The sequence below is a fragment of the Sceloporus occidentalis genome, unplaced genomic scaffold (assembly GCF_023333645.1).
Source record: "Sceloporus occidentalis isolate IW3139 unplaced genomic scaffold, rSceOcc1.0.p SCAF_6, whole genome shotgun sequence".
NCBI lineage: Eukaryota > Metazoa > Chordata > Lepidosauria > Squamata > Phrynosomatidae > Sceloporus > Sceloporus occidentalis.
This window is the reverse complement of record NW_028316986.1, coordinates 67,887,548-67,908,163: the sequence shown is the minus strand read 5'-3', so window position 1 is coordinate 67,908,163 and position 20,616 is coordinate 67,887,548. Positions and strand designations below refer to the sequence as shown.

Sequence of the window (20,616 nt, the reverse complement as noted above, 5' to 3'; positions counted from 1 at the left end):
TCTACGCAGCTCTAGAACATTCAGATGGTTCTGTACAGGCACAAGACCTATTTGTGAGGCACAGAGACAATGAAGAAGAAAAGTACCCTAACGCAACCACAAAGCTGAGAATGCACTGCACAATCCTGTCAAGGACTTTGGCCATTGTTTGACATTGTTTATTTTTCTGCAGTAGAGAATAACAGTGATTTGCTGAATAAAAGACGTTCTGTGCTCTATTATGTTTAGCCATCAGTTGAAAGCCCAGATCTAATTGCAACTAAGATGTATATCGATCGCTTGTACAGTAGCACTCAGCAGTCAATTAACAGCAGCTATATAAAGGCCTGAGAACTCTCCAATAATAATGTAGAGGCAAGTGATCAGTTACGTACATGTTAAGAACAGGAAAGATTTCTAGTATCTCTATTTGCCTCCAAGTTAGCTGGAGGAAACTGAGGTAAGCATAAATTTTAATACATTATCAAATAGTCTGTAAGGTTTTTTTTAAAAAAATCTTTTTCTGAATAAACATATATTAAGGCAAATAAAGACTGCCGCCTTATGATAACTCAGAACTGATAAGGATTCAGAATGGGGAAATACTACACACCAAGATAACCTAAATAAATATGTAGTGCAGTGCAATTTATCAATAATCAGATTCTAATAGCAGAATGTTTATATTCATTAATACTGATTTTTGTCCTGTTATTTCAACACATTGGAAAGAATATTCAATATCAGGAAACTCTCTAAAAGTCTCCAAAGAAAAGAATCTTGTTATAACACACTTAGATGTCATGTGCTTATCTTCATTACAAAGTGCCAAATTGCTTTAGTTCAGCAACTCACAATGTAGAGCCTGTGAATTTGCTGAATTTAAAATATTTTTTCAATGTTAGGTTCAGAGGGACTGCCTTAGACAGAAGTTTGTGTTGCACATAATAGATGCTATTTTGAAAGAGTAACTGTAAGAAAAGGCTGATCTATCAGTAAATAAGCCTCCATTGACACCACCCAAAATGTCCACAAGTCTGCTAAATGGCTGAAAAGAAACTTTTAATACATTTAAATAAAACCTTTTATTTCATTATTTCCAGTAACATTCCTCTGGTGACAATATGCAACATAATAAAAATATTTACAGTAAAGAAACCATGCACTTTAAGCTTGTTAATGAATACTATGTAAATGTAGTCTCATTTTTAGAAGCACTTAAGAGCAAGTAATACTGTCTTGAGGTTCAATAATACTTCTTAAGCTCCTGGAGTGTATTTATGTAACAAAGACATTATAGGCAGCAATCTAGAACACTCAAATTGCACCCAAACTGACAGTGCATCTAGCAACAGTGTGCTCAATTGCAGCTGCAGTTTTTACAGCCCTGAGAATGGAATTACACATAGTAGTGCAAGGGAAACACAGGGTTCTAAATCACATGATTCCCCTACAAAGAGTGGAGAAGCATCTGCAGGAAATTTTTCATTTTCTGCTTACCTCAACTCTCAAATCAAGCTATACAAAATCAGCCTAATTATCTGAGGAGAAACAAATGGGAGGGATCTATAAGGGAGAATCTGACAAGCATAAGGAAGAATTCCCATATCAAATCTTTCCCTGAAAATGCTTCCCACCTCTGTATTTGTCAATTTGCAGATAGTGTGTAAGAACTGTGTGCAGACATAATAATCAAGTCTGTCCTTATAGTGTGCATGCGCATCTGCCTTCAAATTGCCTGTCATGGAGACCCATGAATTCCATAGGGTTTTCTTGGGCAAGGAATACTCAAGAGGTGGTTTTGCCAGTTCCTTCCTCTGAAATATAGCCTATAGCACCTAGTATTCGTTGGCAGTTTCACATCCAAGTACTAACCAAGGCTGGCCCTGCTTAGCATCCAAGACCAGATGAGATCTACAATCCATCAGTGGATCTCAACCTTCAGTTCTTCAGATGTTTTGCCCTTCAACTCCCAGAAGCCCCAATAAGCACAGCCAATATTCAGGGATAAAATCACCACCCGAAAACAAATTTGGAGGGCAAAAGATTGAAAACCGCTGCTACATGTATTTCTCCAGAAGGATGTCCCACAATGATCAAAATGGCATTACATCCAGGTACACATTAGAGGATTGTAGAGTTAGGACAGAATCTTGTTAGTACCCAAGTAGTTGTCCCTTTCCCAGGATCATGTACTGGAACTGAGGGAAGCCACACAAATCTGCTGGTTCTGAGCATTCATTTTTCCTATGCCTCACCTGTTCTGTTCACAGCTTTTTTTCTCCTGCTGTCCCTATCTAAGGGGCAAAGCAGACTGGCAAAAAATGTCAGCTTTGGGGTGGCGTGGGGGCATGGTGTATGCATGCCGTATGTCTTGACGCTGCTCTCAAGCCAGCATCATGCCACCCCACTGGCCACACAGCAAGTGACATCACAGCATTTCTGCAGGATGGCATTTACATGCGCCACAGAAATGCAGAAAAACCGCCAGTGGTGAAAAAGGCTTTTTGCCAGCTCAAAAAAGAGCCGTTTTTTGCTGCTTCTTTTTGAGCTGGCAAATAGCCGTATCAGGGCCATGGCATGCCGTTGTTGCAGCCCCAATCTAGCCCTCAGAAGGGTGGTGGGAAGCCACTCCTTTGGGGCAGTCTGTTTTTCTCCCAACTCTGTATATTTACACCAGTGTAATGAACCAGAAGTATTATGCCTTGACATATCAGTAATTCAAGAAATCACAACCTTCAAAAATGTATTTTCTTTTAGTCTCAGCTAGGGTGGGTTATACAATTTCTTGATTAACTGAGACAGACTAATAAGAGATGAGCTTATATCTGCTTTTGCACTAATAAAGTGGGGAAGAAGCAGAGGATACAGGACTCTCTCAGAAGGAATGCACAGGACCAGAACATACTCTACAAACAGTAAGAGCAATCCAGCCTACTAGACAAAGAGTACTAGCAAAAGGGAAGAAAGCCAGCTTCTGTGCAGTGGGTGTAGGATAACTGCACTGCAGGTACCTTTTTTGGACTAAACTACTATTTTGTTCAAAATGAAGAGTGATGCAACACCTGTCTTTAAATTCCCTTCAATTTAAACAAAAGACTGTGACAGTGACAATACAGTCCTCCCTCCATTCTCACGGACTTGGGATCCATGTTCCTTGACTATCCATGGGAGGTGAATGAAGGGGGTTAAAATGGAGCCCACCTCCATTCAAGCCAATAGGGCTTGAATATGCACATTTTTCCATTTCCGCATGGGAGGATATGGAATAGATTCTCCACAAAAATGAAGTACTGTACTTATAAATTGAAGGATGAGAGGAAGGAGTAGTGGAGTCAGTGGAACTTACAAGTTATATTAAAAACACTAGCTATGACTGTGTCTTATGGATACCTACCCTCCAAGCTTCTTTGGAATTGATTTTGATATGAGTAGATGGAGCAATAGAAAGCACATTATAAAAATGCCACACATAGAATATTCCCTCAAGTCAATTCTGAATTATCATAAAATATCCATGCTGTGTACCTTACATACCCATGCAGTGAACCAAATACACACCAATACAGAAATTGCATGCTAGCCACTTTGCTTTCATTGCTTTACTGTAAACCAGTATCTATCTTCAATTCCACCCTCGTACACTACAACACTGTACTGTGTTAACTTTTTTCTTCCATATTAACTTTTTAATGAATTGTCCCTTATCAAGAAGACTTGTATTGATCTCAGAGCACTCCAGTGCCCATTTTCAGTACTAATGAACATCCTGTCTGCAAGTTATTCAATCTGTTCATCTCAATCAGAAAAAAAAGGTCAACTCACCATGTCAAAATTAAAGTTTCTATATTGTGAAAGGCAAAACAGATAGGACGCCCCAAAATGATCTCTCTCCCAACTTGTATTTGAGAAACACTGCAAATCTGAACAAACTTCTGCTCCTGTATTAACCTGTTAGCAGCTCATGTAGTCATGTGAGGCTCTGCTCTGAGTGCCATGACCAGTGAAAATTAAGTGGATGACTCTAAAAATCTGCAAGAGGCCATTTTATTTTACACATATACCTATTTCACCAAAATCAATGCGTCATATACCAAGGTGAATCTATGCGACTCTCAATTCTCTTATTGAATATCATGAAAGCAGAGGGCTGTTTCTCTTTCACAGTGGCATGGAAAATCTGCATGGAAAGAGGGATCTTTGTGCCAGTTTATTAAGTCCATTTCAAAGATCCCAAATGTGGACAAATTGCTGCCATTTAAAGAGCTGTACTTCTAGATTACAGAGTTGAGGAAGTCAGTAGTACTTTGTAAACATGGCAGATTGAAAAGTCTTCTTTTTACAGAGGAGTATAACCTGAAAAGTCGTATATATAGAATGTTTAATTTAAAAAATCATAGTGGTGATTCACAATACGGCTCTAAAACAGCAAAACAAGAAGGCATTATCTTTCACCCAAAACATATTGTTTCAGTTACAATCTATGATGTAAAAAATAGGAATTTCCCAAGGCAATATCAGACAGCAGTAAGCTCTCAGAGTTCACAACTGTATTTTGTAGCCTATGCTTGACAAAATGATTGAAATACATTGAAGAATAGTCAGGAAACAGGATGGCTATGTTTCAATAAAAATTATCTTCTCAACGTGGCTAATTAATGAACTTATGATCTAACAATTTTTCAAAAAAAATAAATCATGTAAGTGCCTTGTAGAATGTGGCAAATAAAATGCTGACAATCAATGCCAGTAGCTTTCAATGTCAACTCATAAATAGAAGCTATTGTACAAAAAAGCCCAAAACATGATAATGCCTATCAAAGTTAAAATTTTAGTTTAAAAAACAAACAAACAGCTGTTAGTGCAATATTATGTCAGTATATCATGCTTTGGAAATTTAATGTTGACATTTTATATACACAGGATACAGAAATAAGATAATGAACAAAAATATGCAACAGAAAACATTTACATACAGGCATTTTAGTATTGTCCACTGCATTATCAGATGTTCTTTTCTGCAGTCTTGTTATGTCAAATGCACACTTCTGGAAGCCATTCCACAGTACTTTTTCTTTTTTAAAAAAAATACCATATGTAGTCTGCTTGGTTGAATCAAAAAGGAGTTCTAAAATTGCAGAGCCTTGAAGCCATGGCAGTTGTTTAATGAAACATCATTTGCAAAGGCAGCTGGGGAAAAAATAAATAAAGGGCATACAGTATTAAGAAATTTAGACCTCAATCCTATGCACACTTGTTTAGGAATAAGCACTGATGAATTCAACAGGATATACCTCTAAGGGAAAAAAATTATCTAGCTCTTTCTCATTCAAAATAACAAGAGAGGCAACTTGTCTCAAGATGAAAGCAAATGTACTTACAGACATGTTTTTGAACTAAATGTTAAGAAAACTACTGGCACAATTTAGGTCACAAATGTCATTTATCACTGACCATGCAGGTTGTCAACTCCATAGTATCAATTAAACTTTTTTTAAAAAAAATGTCTGTAAGACGCATTTGGTTTTTCAGTTTTACACTGAATGGAATACAGGAGGATTTGCCTGCAAACACCCATTCCCACAAAATTTGTCTGAAGCTTGGGGGGGGGGGGAGGCCCACTGCAACAGTAAAGGATACAGCCTTATCTGTCCTCAACAAAGTTGATTACCTGAGACACAGTAGGGAAGAAACGGAAAGACTTCTGTGGAATGTGATAAGCAACAAAGGCTCAGCTATCCATGTAAAACACGAGAAGTTCCAACACACTTCTGTCTCTAGGGTGGATGAAAAGGAACTAAGACCCAATATGGGAAATTTTCTGGAGGTTTGGATAGGTCTGCAAGAGGGAGGATTCTTTGCCATACTAGCACTACAGTTTTCAGCTGCAACTGATTTAGACCAGTATTTCCAATATCCTTCTTCCTGTTGGCTTTTTTCTTCTTCTTCGTAATAACAACAAAGGCACCCCAAATTTCTAACACTCACCCTTTTCCTTAAGGCGTGTTTCATTTGTCGCCTACTTCTAACAGCCACATTCTTGAACACTCTGAGCTTGTGCTCTACATGGTGACCTTAGCTGTCTCAAGGCAGCATCTCCATACTGAATACCTGAGCCCATCCTTTCTGGATCCAGTTCACCTGATAAAACAGGAAACAAAGCATTTGTATCACATAAACTAGCCATATGACTTATTTTTAAAAGATGCAGCTTTAATTCAAAATTGTTCTCTTAAAGTTTATTACTGTTAAAACTGAATTTGGTCTGAATATTATTTTTAAAAATAGTGCACGAATCTATATTTTAAAAAGGACAACAAAATCAACGCTCCAGTTTATAAGAGAGTCCAGTTGACTCTCATTCTTTTTCAAAAGTACTGTAAAGCAACCCACAAGAACTATTGTGGTATAACCTCCCTCTCAGTTGAAATATGTACTGGGCAGGAATACAGAGCCATAGAAGCCAGAGGCTGAAGACATCTGCTTTAGAGCCTATATGCTACAATTTTACTCCAGTTTAGGTTAATAATGATCTTAGATACTATGCAGATCAGTCACTAAGAACACATTTTGAAAATGTCTGACATCTTCATAACACTAAGTAACAGTTGGCAAAAAATGCCAAAAAGCACATGTAGTACCCTATACTTAATATAGCACTGTAGTTGTACGCCTTTTGACATTCTTTGTCTGAAATCTGGCGTTAGAGGAAGATCTTTAAGGATTAATTTTTCTGATGAGAAAGTCCCTTTTATGCAAAGTTTCACAATATTCCAGGTCTCTTCTGCAATGGAAAATAAATTTAACAGAGAAAACATGCTGATAATAGCTCATTAAAGAAAATCGTATTTGTCTACTTACATGTTTCAGTGGATTATTTATGTTTGTATGATTTTATTTCCTTAATATATTTGGCAAGACCCTCTTAGGTGAAACTGAGAATTAGGTGCAATTTTGTGACAATGGGAAAAAATATCTAGCCTAAGACTACTTCACCATTCTATAGATTCTATTGTGTCTGACAATATTATTAGCTTAATATTAGCTTAAAATCACTGGACCTTGGGACTGTGATTACCTGACTCAATTTTATTAAGTATTTTTCTTGCACACTGTACAAAAGCCTCTTCAACATTCTCTCCTGTCAGTGCACTTGTTTCCAAGAACATCAGCTCTGCAACAGACATAAAAACACAAAAGAGGTAGTTCATTACTGTTCAAAATGGTAGCCAGAAGAATGTTCATGATACACCTCATGCACATATACCTTTGAAGCTGAGCAACTCTGCTCTTATTTACTTCACCGAATGACTACTTGCCAATTATATACTGATCTCTCAGCAACAGTAACATACAAACAAGAACACATCACACTCAAGGTGCATCCAACCCATTTTACTTCACACTTCCATTCAACTACAGCTAAGGGACACCATTTTACTATGCCAGGTTTATAATGTGCTATGTCATGTACCATGTACTATGTATTTAATGGGACTTGAGTATCCACAGATTTTGGTATCCACGGGGTGTTGTGGGGTCTTGGTATGAAACCCCAGTGGATACCAAGGAACCACTGTAGTTCTCACCTTATCCGCGGTGGATATGTTCCAAGATCTCCAGTGAATAGTACTGAACCCAATACCTGTAATGTTTTTGAACTGCGACTGACCATACATAACTGAAATTATGCAGAGAAAAACACGTATGTGGGGGACTATAATTTCTGACCATGGGTAACTGAAACCCCAGAAAGTGACAATGTAGATAAAGGTGGACTACTATAATTAAATAAATTAAATTATTTGTACAGTGCACCTGCTGCATTAGTGGGCTAGCGATCTGCAGATCCTTATGACTTATATTACCCAATGGCAGTATGTGCCCATGGATGCAAAATCCAAAACACTTGTGGTGCCAAGCATGCACATGTCGCCACCCATCAATATGGGACTTGAGCATCTGATTTTTTGCTCATCCACTGGGGGGTGGAAGTACAGAAACTTCACAGATAGGAAGGTCCCACTATATTTTAAAATAATTTATAAAACAGTTTCAGTACACTGAACCATCAGAAAGCAAAGGTGTCACTATCTCAGCCACTCATTTAAAAAGTTTTGGGTTTGGGAGTATTTCTGATTTTGGAATTATGGATAAGGGAAACCCCTTAAGAATGCTGCCCAAATTAAGCAAAATGGAAAAATAAAAGATAATTAGTAGAACAGCCTTAACCAGAGTAATAGTCAGAAAGAAAACCATTTAAAATAGAGCACTGAAGTCTGCATAAAAACAGATAGTATAGGCATTGCCCTTGATCTGATTTGGTTTTCAACGTCATCTTAGAACCATATCGGGTTGCCTGTGTGGTCTGCTAAACCACTTGTTTTTAAAACATGGCACTGAAGATTAGGGAGTCCAGAATCTGAAAACAAGCAGCATGAGAAAAGGCTAAGTGAAGGATTTATTAAGCTTCTTCCTCAGTCCTCTATTACATATGGAACATGTTTACAGATGATAATTCAGTGAAGCCCTTTAAGCTTTAAAATAAATATATTCAAATCACATCTTAGAACAAGTACTGCTAATATAGGCTACACACTGCATCCCCCTCCTGGTCTAAATAGCCCTACCTGCCCACTACATTTCCCTATAGTCTCCATGATCTATGTCTGGACGGAGGGTGAAAGAACTGGGGAACAGTGTTTATCCCCAGCTAACAGAGCCAATCATGGATAATGGGACCTGTGGGGTCCCATCTGCAGTGTGCTTGGTTACCAGTCATCTGGAGGGTGTCAAATTAGAGAAGGCTAGTGGCAAACCTAAACATCAGAGGTCATGAAAATACTCACCATTTTCTTGAGCAAACCTGGATGCTTCCAAGAAAGTGACTTCCCGATCACCATCAAGATCTTTTTTATTGCCACACAGTATTATTACAATATTTTGACTTGCTAGCATCCTTGCATCTGTCAGCCAATTAGTAAGAGCATTGTAGGTTTCTCGACTAGATTACAAAAGACATATTGTTAGACATTAATTATGTTCCTTGCTTCCAAATAGTGCTGCACATCATGCTAACTCTAAGACTATAACTGACAAAATTATATTTTACAATATAAATTCAAGAGCAATTTGATAGATATAACTCTAGAAAAATGTGCCATTCTTTCTCCTGTAAGTGAAACCTGAAAACGAACAAACACACAACAAAGGGTATGGCTGTGGAGGCCAGCGTACAGATGAGCAACTGAATTTTGTAGATGACAATCAGACAATAACTGTGATTATCTAGCACCCACTGGATGACCCTAGGCACGTCACACTCTCTCAGCCTCAGAGGATGGCAATGGCAAACCCCTGTGAAGAAACTTGCCAAGAAAACCCTATGATAGGTTTGCCTTAGGGTCACCATAAGTCAAAAAGGCACACAACAACAAATGCTAGTCCAACATTTGGACTTGGTTTAATGCACTTTCTAAAGACAAGGTCAAGGGCAACTAGTAGAGTCAGACCACACAGCATGTTATTCAGTGAATTCCAGGGTGACTAATATGTTTCTGGGACTGCTTTGCTAATGAATCTGGGATCCACAAGTAGAAACTTCTGGGAAGAAATCACTGGTATTCCAAGAAGCTGGCAATAATGAATTCTCAGAAGTAGAGGACATATGGTCCTGAAGCAATATTCATCGTCTTTATACATACAAAAATTGATTCTTGATCTTCACCTGGTGAAAGTATGACACAGTTCTTGATCTCTCAAAACTCCATGTATGACTCAGAAAACTCCAGAATCATGAATAAATTTGTTTATGTGTAACAATTAATTGTTGCTACCATGACATACAAAAGCTTGGGCAAAATAAAATATGACTTACTGTATGCATCATATAGGGGCTGTATTAAGACAGACTGGCTTCATTGGCCACTGGCAAGCAGACCATGTGATATAAATAGCTATTGGTTCAACATGTCCTAACAGTACAGTTAGCTAACTCAAGTGGTAATTATCACTCTCAAAAGCTGTGTCTGTAAACAAAGGTGAATGAATGTCGTCTGTGGATGCTTCTATTTTATAGTTTTGTGCTGTTATTTTAGGGAAGAAAAGAAGTTATGAAGGCCAAACCTATCCCCTTGCTAGTTGTAAAGGATGTATGTCCACCTAAGGATAAATCAGGAAAAAAAGATAACATTTTACCCATACTTTAGAATACAATGTCATTAGCATTGTTTTACCTGGTAATGTCATAAACAAGTAAGGCACCTGCAGCACCTCTGTAATAGCTTCGTGTTACAGACCTGTAAAGCAAAGTTTATATCACTGAAAGATGGCAGAGTTCTTCACAAGGCTAAAATTACAAACACCAAAATTACTGTGGTGACTTGATAAGACAGTGTAGCATCAAGCCAAAATCAAGTAGCTTTAAGAATTAGTGATTTCAAGAAAACATATATTAGCTTTTCAGATGGAATAATATGACTTAAAGCTACCATATATACTCGACCATTAGTTGAGAAATTTATACCCCAAAATTGACCTTAAAATCCTGGGTTGACTTATATACTGGTCAATACACTAATACTACTTAGAAAGGCAAGCATGGCAGTGATGCCCCACTCTTCGTGCCTGGAGGCAGGAGAATGTGTGTGTGTGTGTGTGAAAGAGTTTCCCAATCCGATTTTAATGCCTTCACTTCCTATCAAAGAATCACGCCATTTAATTCCACTTCTTTCCCTTCCCAATGCAATTTTCAAACTTCTCCTCTAACACCTGGGAAGTGGTGTTAGGTGGTCAAGAAAGGTCCAGAGAAGGAGGAACGGAAGTAATGTTTCTCCCTTTCCATCCTTTGTTATACCCCCCTATGTTTTACCATGCGTCATATCAAAATCCATGAATTTTACCCTGAAACCTTCCCTTGACTTAGACTGAGGTTGACTTTTACATGAGTATATATGGTATTTCCTTTTTGGCTAGAATTTGTTGTAAAGTTGTGATGTCACAGAACAATTTAAAATAGTTATAATATGAAACACTCTTCATTTAGGATATTTTAAATTTACTTTTAAACTTAAGACTCTCTCAATGTGGCTTACATAACCATCCCACAAATCAAATCAAACTCTGATATATGCTGCTTTCTTTAACCCACTATACCCCAGCCAAGCCACAATATGTTATCAAACCTACATACTATATTACACGAAACTATACCTGAATCGTTCTTGTCCAGCTGTATCCCATATCTGTAGTTTTACATATTTGCCTCCTACATTTATTATCTTTGAACCAAACTCTACTCCTATGGTATGATTTGAATCATCTTTAACTAGAATAGAACAATCCACAATTAGGTATTCATGTATAATTAAAGAACAGAAGACATATTTCTGCATCATTAGTAATACAGATATGTTCAGTATTTATCCATATTTGTTTATCATAGTTAAAAAGGTGAATCTTAATTGAAGTAACATAAATTTAATTTACTACAAGTTGAGTCTCACTTATCCAAAATGCTTGGGACCAGAAGTGTTACAGATTTTTTCAGATCTTGAAATGAAGGGTATTTGCATATACATGATAGGATATCATGGAGATGGGACCCAAGTCTGAACATGAAATTAATTTAAGTTTGTATACACCTTACATACTGTACATAGCCTGAAGGTAATTTTATACATATTATTTCTAACAATTTTGTGCATGAAGCAAAAGTTTGTACACTGAATCGTCAGAAAACAAAGGTGTTACTATCTCAGCCACCCATGTAGAAAGTTTTGGAGCATTTTGGAATTACAGAAAAGGGATATTCAATCTGTATAATGAATAAAAAAATAGGTATAATTCAGGGTGTCTTCAAAACTCTCAGAATATACTGTGAATACAATGAACATATATAAATGAAATCCGTTATATATTGTATCAACCCACTGCACACCTTGCTGTGTATCTGACCAATTTTACAATGAGGGTTATATGCAAGTATTAGGCCACACACTAAAACTGTGACAAGAGTATATCCCCTTTCCCACAACCCCTTGGATCATGAGACTTGAACATGCTATTGAGAGCCATGCTTAAACTTTTAACTACCGTGTTTTCATTACAATTAGGGCCAAAAATTGTTATCGAAATATGAAATAAATGTGATCATAGAATCATAGCGTTGGAAGAGACCACAGGGGCCATCCAGTCCAACCCCCCTGCCATGCAGGAAATCTCAATCAAAGCATCCCCGACAGATGGCCATCCAACCTCTGCTTAAAGACCTCCAAGGAGGGAGACTCCACTACACTCCGAGGGAGTTTGTTCCACTGTCTAATAGCCCTTACTGTCAGGAAGTTCCTCCTAATGTTGAGGTGGAATCTCTTTTCCTGTAGCTTGCATCCATTGTTTTGGGTCCTGTTCTCTGGAGCAGCAAAAATCAAGCTTGCTCCCTCCTCAATATGACATCCCTTCAAATATTTAAACAGGGCTATCATATCACCTCTTAACCTTCTCTTCTCCAGGCTAAACATCCTCAGCTTCCTAAGTCGTTCCTCATACGACATGGTTTCCAGACTTTTCACCAGTTTCTCAACATTCTTTTTAAATTGTGGTGCCCAGAACTGGACACAATATTCCAGGTGGGGCCTGACCAAAGCAGATAATAGTGGCACTATTACTTCTCTTGATCTAGACACTATACTTTTATTGATGCAGCCTAAAATTGCATTGGCCTTTTTAGCTGCCATGTGTGGACCTGCAAACATCCTTATATACTGTTCCTCTGACAATATATTCAGACTAACCAGACTGTGTATTATTGTGATAATCAGACATGTAAAGGATTGCAGATCCTGAGTTCCTATTCATCTGCATTAAATTTACGGAAACTTTAGGTGATGCAGGTTTGGAAATGATGCTAGGAACGAACAGTTTCTGTTGAAGATCAATGTGAACCAGATTTCTTTTGAAGAAAAATAGTTCTTGGGTTGTACTTACATTTCTTCTCAATAAACTGATGAAGCAAACAAGATTTGCCAGTTCCAGCATTTCCAATTACCAAAAACTTAAACAGGAAATCTGAAAATAAGAGCAACAGTAAATATAGCAGACATGTCTATGTATATTCCACATATCACAACAATCTGGAATCTAACATAAAATGAAACATTTGGAAAATCTTAACTTCTATACTTTCCCTCTCAATATTTATAGCTTAATTTCTGGTGTAAAAGAACTGACTTTTTCAAACAACCCAGTATTAGTATCATTTTAGGTGAACGCCACAATTCTGAAAACCCTGCAGACTTTTAAGTTTGAAAATGTGTTCTCCACAAGGTATGATTATTAAAGGAAATGCAAGATCAAATACATTTTCTTATAGATACATACCAAGATCTAGGACCTATGGAAGTCAATGCAAGAAAGACAACCCTAACCGAGATTATAATCAACTTTGGTAACTTGGCTATTTTAAGTTTGCCTGGAACAATACGAAAGGTAGGAAAAGGAGGAAAGAGGAAGGACCCCGGTTAAATTTAAGCACTTTTAAGACCTGCTGGTTTCAGTATGAGATATTTGTGAACTCTAGTTCTAGCTATGGCAGAGATGGAGACCCAGTGGCATTCCAAATGTTCCTAATTACAATTCCTAGGGATAAATGGAAACTGCACTCCCAATACCTAGAAGGTTGCATTTTCCCCATCTCCAACCTATGATCTATCTCCATGCCTGAGTGAAGTTTATCGACCTTCAGAGTTTATGCCACGTATCCTTTCATGAACCATTGTCTGCTATATCATATGCTGTTGTTAACTGCCCTCGAGTCAACCTCAGCTCATAGAGACATTGTGGATGATACATCTCCAAGACCCCCATCCTCCACTGCTCTCCTCAGTTCCTGCAAATTCAGAACTGTAACCTCCTTGATTGAGTCTATCCATCTGGTGTGCAGTCTTCCTCTTTTTCTACTACTTTCCACCTTCCCTAGAATTATTGTATATACTCAACTGTAAGTCGACCTCATGTATAAGTTGAGGGCAAGTTATGGGGCCAAAATTATGGATTTTGCTATGACTCGTGGACAAGTCAAGGGTAAAATGTAGGGGCATATAGCAAGGATCTAAAGGATGAAACAAAGCAAAGCAAACTTACAAAATCCCAGCAGACATAACTCTCTATGCTTACTGTTAAGGCTGGATGGATGAGATAAGTCAGTGCTTCCAGGACAGATTATACTCTTGCTTTTCACCAGGGGATGGTTTCTTTAAAATAAGAGTTAAGATACAATACAGTACTTACATTTTTTTTGACCTAAATTTCTAGACATATACATGAGTATATACAGTATTGACTTTCCTAATGAGTCATCCCTTCTCATGATGTGGTCAAAGTACAACAACCTGTTTTGTGATCTTGGCTTCCAGGGAGTGTTCAGTCTTGATCTGTTATAGAACTCATCTGCCTGTCTTCTTGGATGTCCACGGTATTCTCAACACTCTTCTCCAGCACCACTTTCCATATGCTTTGTTCACTGTCCAGCTCTCACATCCATACATAGAATCAGAGTAGGAAGAGACCACAAGGGCCATCCAGTCCAACCCCCTGCCATGCAGGAAATCACAATCAAAGCATCCCCGACAGATGACCATCCAGCCTCTGTTTAAAGACCTCCAAGGAAGGAGATTCCACTACACTCTGAGGAAGGAGTGTGTTCCACTGTCAAACAGCCCTTACTGTCAGGAAGTTCTTCATAATGTTGTGGTGGAATCTTTTTTTCCTGGGGCTTGCATTCAATGTTTCGGGTCCTATTCTCTGGAGCAGCAGAAATCAAGCTTGCTCCCTCCTCAATATGACATCCCTTAAAATATTTGAACAGGGCTATCATATCACTTCTTAATCTTCTCTTCTCCAGGCTAAGCATCCCCAGCTCCCTGAGCCTTTCCTCATAGGGCATGGTTTCCCGAAGCTTCACCATTTTAGTTGTCCTCCTTTGGACACGCTCTAGTTTCTCAATGTCCTTTTTGAATTGTGATGCCCAGAACTGGACACAACATTCCAGGTGGAGTTTGACCAAAGTAGAATAGAGTGGCACTATTACTTCTCTTGATCTAGACACTATACTTTCATTGATGCAGCCTAAAATTGCATTGGCTTTTTTTAGCTGCCGCATTGCACTGTTGACTCATATTCAACTTGTGGTCTACCATGTTGTGGTAAACAAGATGATGGGGAATACAGTGGTTTGGATGATTCTAACTTTAGCGTCCAGTTGTGCATCTTTACACTTTAGCATCTTGTCTAGTTATATCATAGCTACCCTTCCCAGTCCTAGCCTTCTGAGTTCTTGACCACAGTCTCCATTCTGATTGATGTTTGATCGAAGGTATGGGAAATCTTTAACTATTTCAATTTCCTCATTGTCTAGTCTAAATGTATGTAGCTAGATCCACTGTGGTCATTATTTTTGTTTTGCACTTTCTTTCTTGACTTTCCTTAGCAATTGTTCTAAGTCTATGATGTTTTCCACTAGTATTATGGTATCATCTGCATATCTTAGATTGTTAATGTTTGTTCCTCCTATCTTCACTCCTTCTTCTGAATCTAAATCTGCTTTATGTATGATGTTTTGAGCATATAAATTGAATAAATAGGATGATAGTAATCTCTTTGCCAAATGGGAACCATTCTGTTTCTCCATATTCTGTTCACATATTGCATGTGTCTATGTCACATACTGGCCTACTGTGTGTGTGTGTGTGTGTGTGTGTGTGTGTGTGTGTGTGTATATGGGGCCCTGCACTAAATGAAAAAATAAAAGATTGTTTAATTCTAGCTCTAATAATACATGGAATTTACTATGTTTTTCCTGGGCCTGCGTTGCTCCAAATTAAGTTAATGTAAAGGTTGTTCTCCTTTGAACACGACCATTATTTTCATTCCATGAGAACAAATAAAATGCTTCCATTTCAAACCAAGTCCAATTAAACAGTGACTACTCTTTTTCATTACAAGAAGCAGGCAAACCAAAGTTAACATAATGTGCCAACCTGTATTATAAACACTGATTTTCCTCGAAGAATTACATATCTCAAATGCTTATATATCAATTGGCCCTATAAATGTTTGATCAAGGAAATAGAATAGACCAATGGTGTGTATTTGAAGGCAGGTGCGCCACACATTTCATCACTTACAACCTCTGACCCATATTAGAATAGATCTCTAGTTGTTCATCAGTGTCTAATTAGGCTGATGATTCCAATATATTGCAATAGCCTAAGTGGGAGATTTTCTTCTTATTAAAAGGACTGCTGTACAAGCATTTCTAATTGCACTGATGATCTGGAGTAGTTTTAAGGTATCCCTCACTATGTATCAAACCAGAACTATCCTCCTCCTCCTCCTCCTCCTCAAGCTAACATCTGGTATGTCTCACTTGCTGCCCATACTCATATGACAAGATACAAAATGGAAGCTTCACACTACTACCTCACCAAGAGAGCAGTACATATGGCAGAGATTTAGAAGTTCAACTAGTTTACAAACCCACCAATTATCATTTCAGCAGCCCTGAGACTTGATGAAATAACGGACATGTTTGTAAACCACATGATCTCTTAAGGAGTCAGCCCTGAAAACTGCTACTGTGATCATATTAAAAACAGGGAAAGAAGTGACTCAGGGATAGCTACACACCGGGTACACAACAGGCTTTAAAACAGAGTGTATGTGGTTTCTAACTTCTCCATCTGAGCTCAGGGCTTGCAGTTACATTAATCTCCTCCCATACCTTGCTAACACAACTTTACAAAACAACAGACAAAATGTCTCCCCTATGCATTTCAAGAAAGAGCATCACCATGTTAAATGTGCCACGGTTTCACATAAATCCTACAGTAGCTTCAAGCAGCTCCTATTGTTCAAAATCACTGTGGGAAAAGTTGTTTGCATGTTTCACTTTTTGCACAGTGAAGTGAAAGCAATTCTTAGGCCTGTTATTTCTTCAGCTGTGCAATTTTGCTCTCAGCTTCTTCTTTCCAGCAGAAAAAAGAAAACAAAAGCAAAGCTTTGAAAGGCACTTCATTATCAGGCTTATTCTCTCTTTCTTCCCCACTGACAAAGAAGCTTTGAGCTCCAAAATTCTGTTGAGCTGTCTGGTCTCTCACCCTAGAGAAGTCTGTTGTTACTAGGAATAACTAAAGAAGAAAAATGCAGCTAAAAGAAGACCCACAAACAGAACCATTACCATAGCTAATCTTGTCTGGAAACAAGAGCCTAGCAACACGGATATGACTGTTATGAAATACACTACATAAAAAATGAATCTAGGTATGCAGTAAGTGAGCCTTGAATAGTGTTTTTTTAAATCTACAAATTTTCTGAAGGAAGCAGAATTGACAACCCACAGAAAATGCAATCCACACTGTTATACACTGGATTTGAAATACACTGAAGGACACAAAATTATATTGCTTTCTAAAGAGTAATTCACAGGAATACTCAACTCAAAGGCAATTTAAGAATTGCCCTAGCAAAATTAAAATTAAACTTGGCACTAGATTTAAACTTTAAAGCCATCTATGATTTATGCACATGTAATGGATCAGCAAACAAGATTGGCCCTTGAAAACAGGATGCATTACTTTATTACCTCCTCTATGAGTTCATACATTTTCTTAATTTAATCTAAAAGTTTTACTGCAATTACTCTTATATAATTCTATTTAAAAATTATTATAGGAATAGTTATAAATGTTTTACTTTGTAACCTGTTTGTAAAGCACCATGTACATGGATGGTGCTATAAAAGTAGACAACAACAGCACACTACACAGTTTATGGCAGAAACAGAGGACCTTCAGCCCTCCAGCTCCAACCATGGCTTACGCAAAACAGTCATTTCACTTTAAAAAAATGTGAAATGATTCCCAAATCATTAAACAGATACAAAATGTCACTGTGTTTAGGAAGAGTTTGCTGAAGAAGTCCAAATTGATAAAGAGAGCTATCACAATTTGGAAACCTCAAACATATTAACTGTGAACAGAAATATAAATATATAGGGCATTTCCAGTAATAGTGCCCTCCAACACACAACTTTTACACATTCAGTATTTTTCATTTAGGATCAAACGTTTATATTTACAAAATCTAGGTACAAGTAGATGCTAGCAATTTAACAGTGTGATGCTTCTCAAGATGCCACACCTCCAAATTCAGATAGAGGAAACTCCCTTCACAAGTATTACTTCCTCCAAAGCAGAATACATCCCTTTTCAACAGCTGCAGTTCTGTTCTTAGACTGGATCACTTCCATACTATAATTGCAGCACTACAATTACACAAATACAGTATACAGTGTAGGGTTAAGAAGTTAAACCTCTCATGCATGTGATGTCCTGAAAGTGATCCTGGGTCAGAAAAAGAGGATGGACATACAGAAGTACAGTATATTACAGGAACAATAAGACTATCCCACCATTTAGAGCTGTTGTGAAGATTTCTGAAATGATGTTTGCGCAGGCCTTGAAGGAAGCATCGCTTTCACTAAACAGGTAGTAGTCATCCTCATTTGCCCATATATTTAAAACAGCCAAAGAAGGACCCAAATGTACATCACTCCTAACTGGGTTTTTCCTATTCTGGTTGGACAGCAGTTTTTTTTAAAACAGTAGGAAAAAAGGCCAGCCCCACAGAGGAGAGAAAGGAGGAAAGGAGGAAGGGGAGTGATATGTGAAGCCCTGCAAGGTGGGCGCAGCTTACTAACTACATGCAGAACAAGTGTGTGTGTGTGTGTGTGTGTTTCATCTGTGACCCGCCTGTGGTCCCTCCAGGGAGAAAGGTGACATACAAATGAAACAAACAAACAAACAAACATGCATGTATACGCATGCACACACACACACACACACACACACACATATATATGTGTATACACATGCACACACACCATAAACAAGGTCATTCAAAAAGAATAGAGTAAAACTGAATAAGAACAGCTTTACTCTTGCACCATTCTTTTTGAATCCTCCTGTGTGTGTATATATATATATATATATATAAATGTGCATGTGTATGTGTATATATACACACAGAGACACACACACACATATGCACATACACACATATACATATCCACACACACATACACAGATATATAGACACATATACACTCATCCCTCCATATTTGCGGCTTTCATATTTGCAGATTTGATTATTGTTAGATTTGATTAATATGTTCTCTCTAGGACTATCCAGGTCCTCCAGTGCAAGTCTTAACTAAAAGTTGCACTGAAAGATCTAGAGATTCCTAGAGGGAATACTCTACTAGGCCTTTGTAGCTCCTCCAGTGCAGTTCTATGGCCAGTGTCTGTTGGATATTGACCACAGAGTTGCACTGGAGGACCTAGAGATTCCTAGAGAGGTGTCCTCTAAGGTAAAAACATGATATTTTGTTATTTGCGGTTATTCCATATTCTTGTGCCCTAACCCTAGCAAATGGAGGGACAAGTGTATACACACACATATTTCTATATACACATACATATATAAACACAATTATACACACAATATTTCTATTTACACATCCACACACCCGTATCCACACACACAAATATCTAGATATATATATATATATCTATATATAGACACCCACACACACACACATATATATACACTCATATGTATCCACACGCACAAATATCTATCTATATCCACACACATACAATATATGTATATGTATCCACACACACGCATATACACACATGCACACACATATGTATTCACACACATATACAATACACACAAACATCCACAGACACACACACACACATATACAATTCACACAAATATCCACACACACATACAATATACGTATATTTGCACACACATAGGTATCCATAGAAACACACACACACACACACACCCTTGTTGTGCGCGGGCGACGGCTGTGGGGCGCCGCCGGGGCCTCCCTCCCAGGTGCGGGGATGCGTCGGCGAAGCCCCCTCTCTCCCGGGGAAGGAGGAGGAGGAGTCAGGGCTCCCTCCCAGGGACCCACTCAGGGCGGGCGGGCAGCACGGCTTCTCTCCTTCTCTCCCTCCCTCCTTCCTTCCTTACCGTAGGTCTCGGACATGGCTGTCTGCGACATTTCGGGAGCGAGGCCGAGGCGGCCGCCGTCTCCGGCGCTGAGGCAAGCGGGGCCTCCCTCGGGGCTCCTCGTTCCAGCCACGGCCCTCTTGCGCCTCCTCTTCCTCCAAGCGGAGCGAGGGAGAAAAAGAGCACCTCAGCCAGCGGCACGAGAAGGAGCCCTCTCTGCGCCTGCGCGCACCCAGCTGCCCCGCTTCTCCGCCCCGCCCACAGCAAAGCGGAATGCCCTTCTGCGCATGCGCGCCGCCGCGCCAACGGCTCCCGCTCGCGCACCAAAACAAAACGCACGTGCGCCGCGGCGGCGGCGGCTTTGAAATCAGAGGCTGTTCCTTCCCCCTCCCCCCGCGCTGTGGCCTGGAAATCAGAGGCTGTTCCGTCTCCCTCCCCCCGCTCTGTGGCCTGGAAATCAGAGGCTGTTCCGTCTCCCTCCCCCCGCTCTGTGGCCTGGACTATAAAGGCCCCCCCATAACTAAGGCCCAGACATGTCCTCCATTTTCAGCCTTC

The 20,616-nt window shown here is 38.9% G+C and overlaps 1 protein-coding gene across 1 annotated transcript; it reads right to left on the bottom strand.

The window, feature by feature from the left end:
- Positions 1–4,012: 4,012 nt before the first annotated feature.
- Positions 4,013–20,209, bottom strand: LOC149310875 (ras-related protein Rab-4A). The gene is made up of 8 exons (XM_089529936.1): positions 20,083–20,209; positions 12,964–13,044; positions 11,191–11,305; positions 10,215–10,277; positions 8,829–8,983; positions 7,058–7,153; positions 5,968–6,120; positions 4,013–5,169 (listed from the first exon to the last, which is right to left on the bottom strand). Exons 1-7 carry the CDS (start codon positions 20,111–20,113, stop codon positions 6,005–6,007), a joined length of 657 nt encoding a protein of 218 aa, XP_089386062.1. The 5' UTR covers positions 20,114–20,209; the 3' UTR covers positions 4,013–5,169; positions 5,968–6,004.
- Between the last annotated feature and the right edge of the window lie 407 nt (positions 20,210–20,616).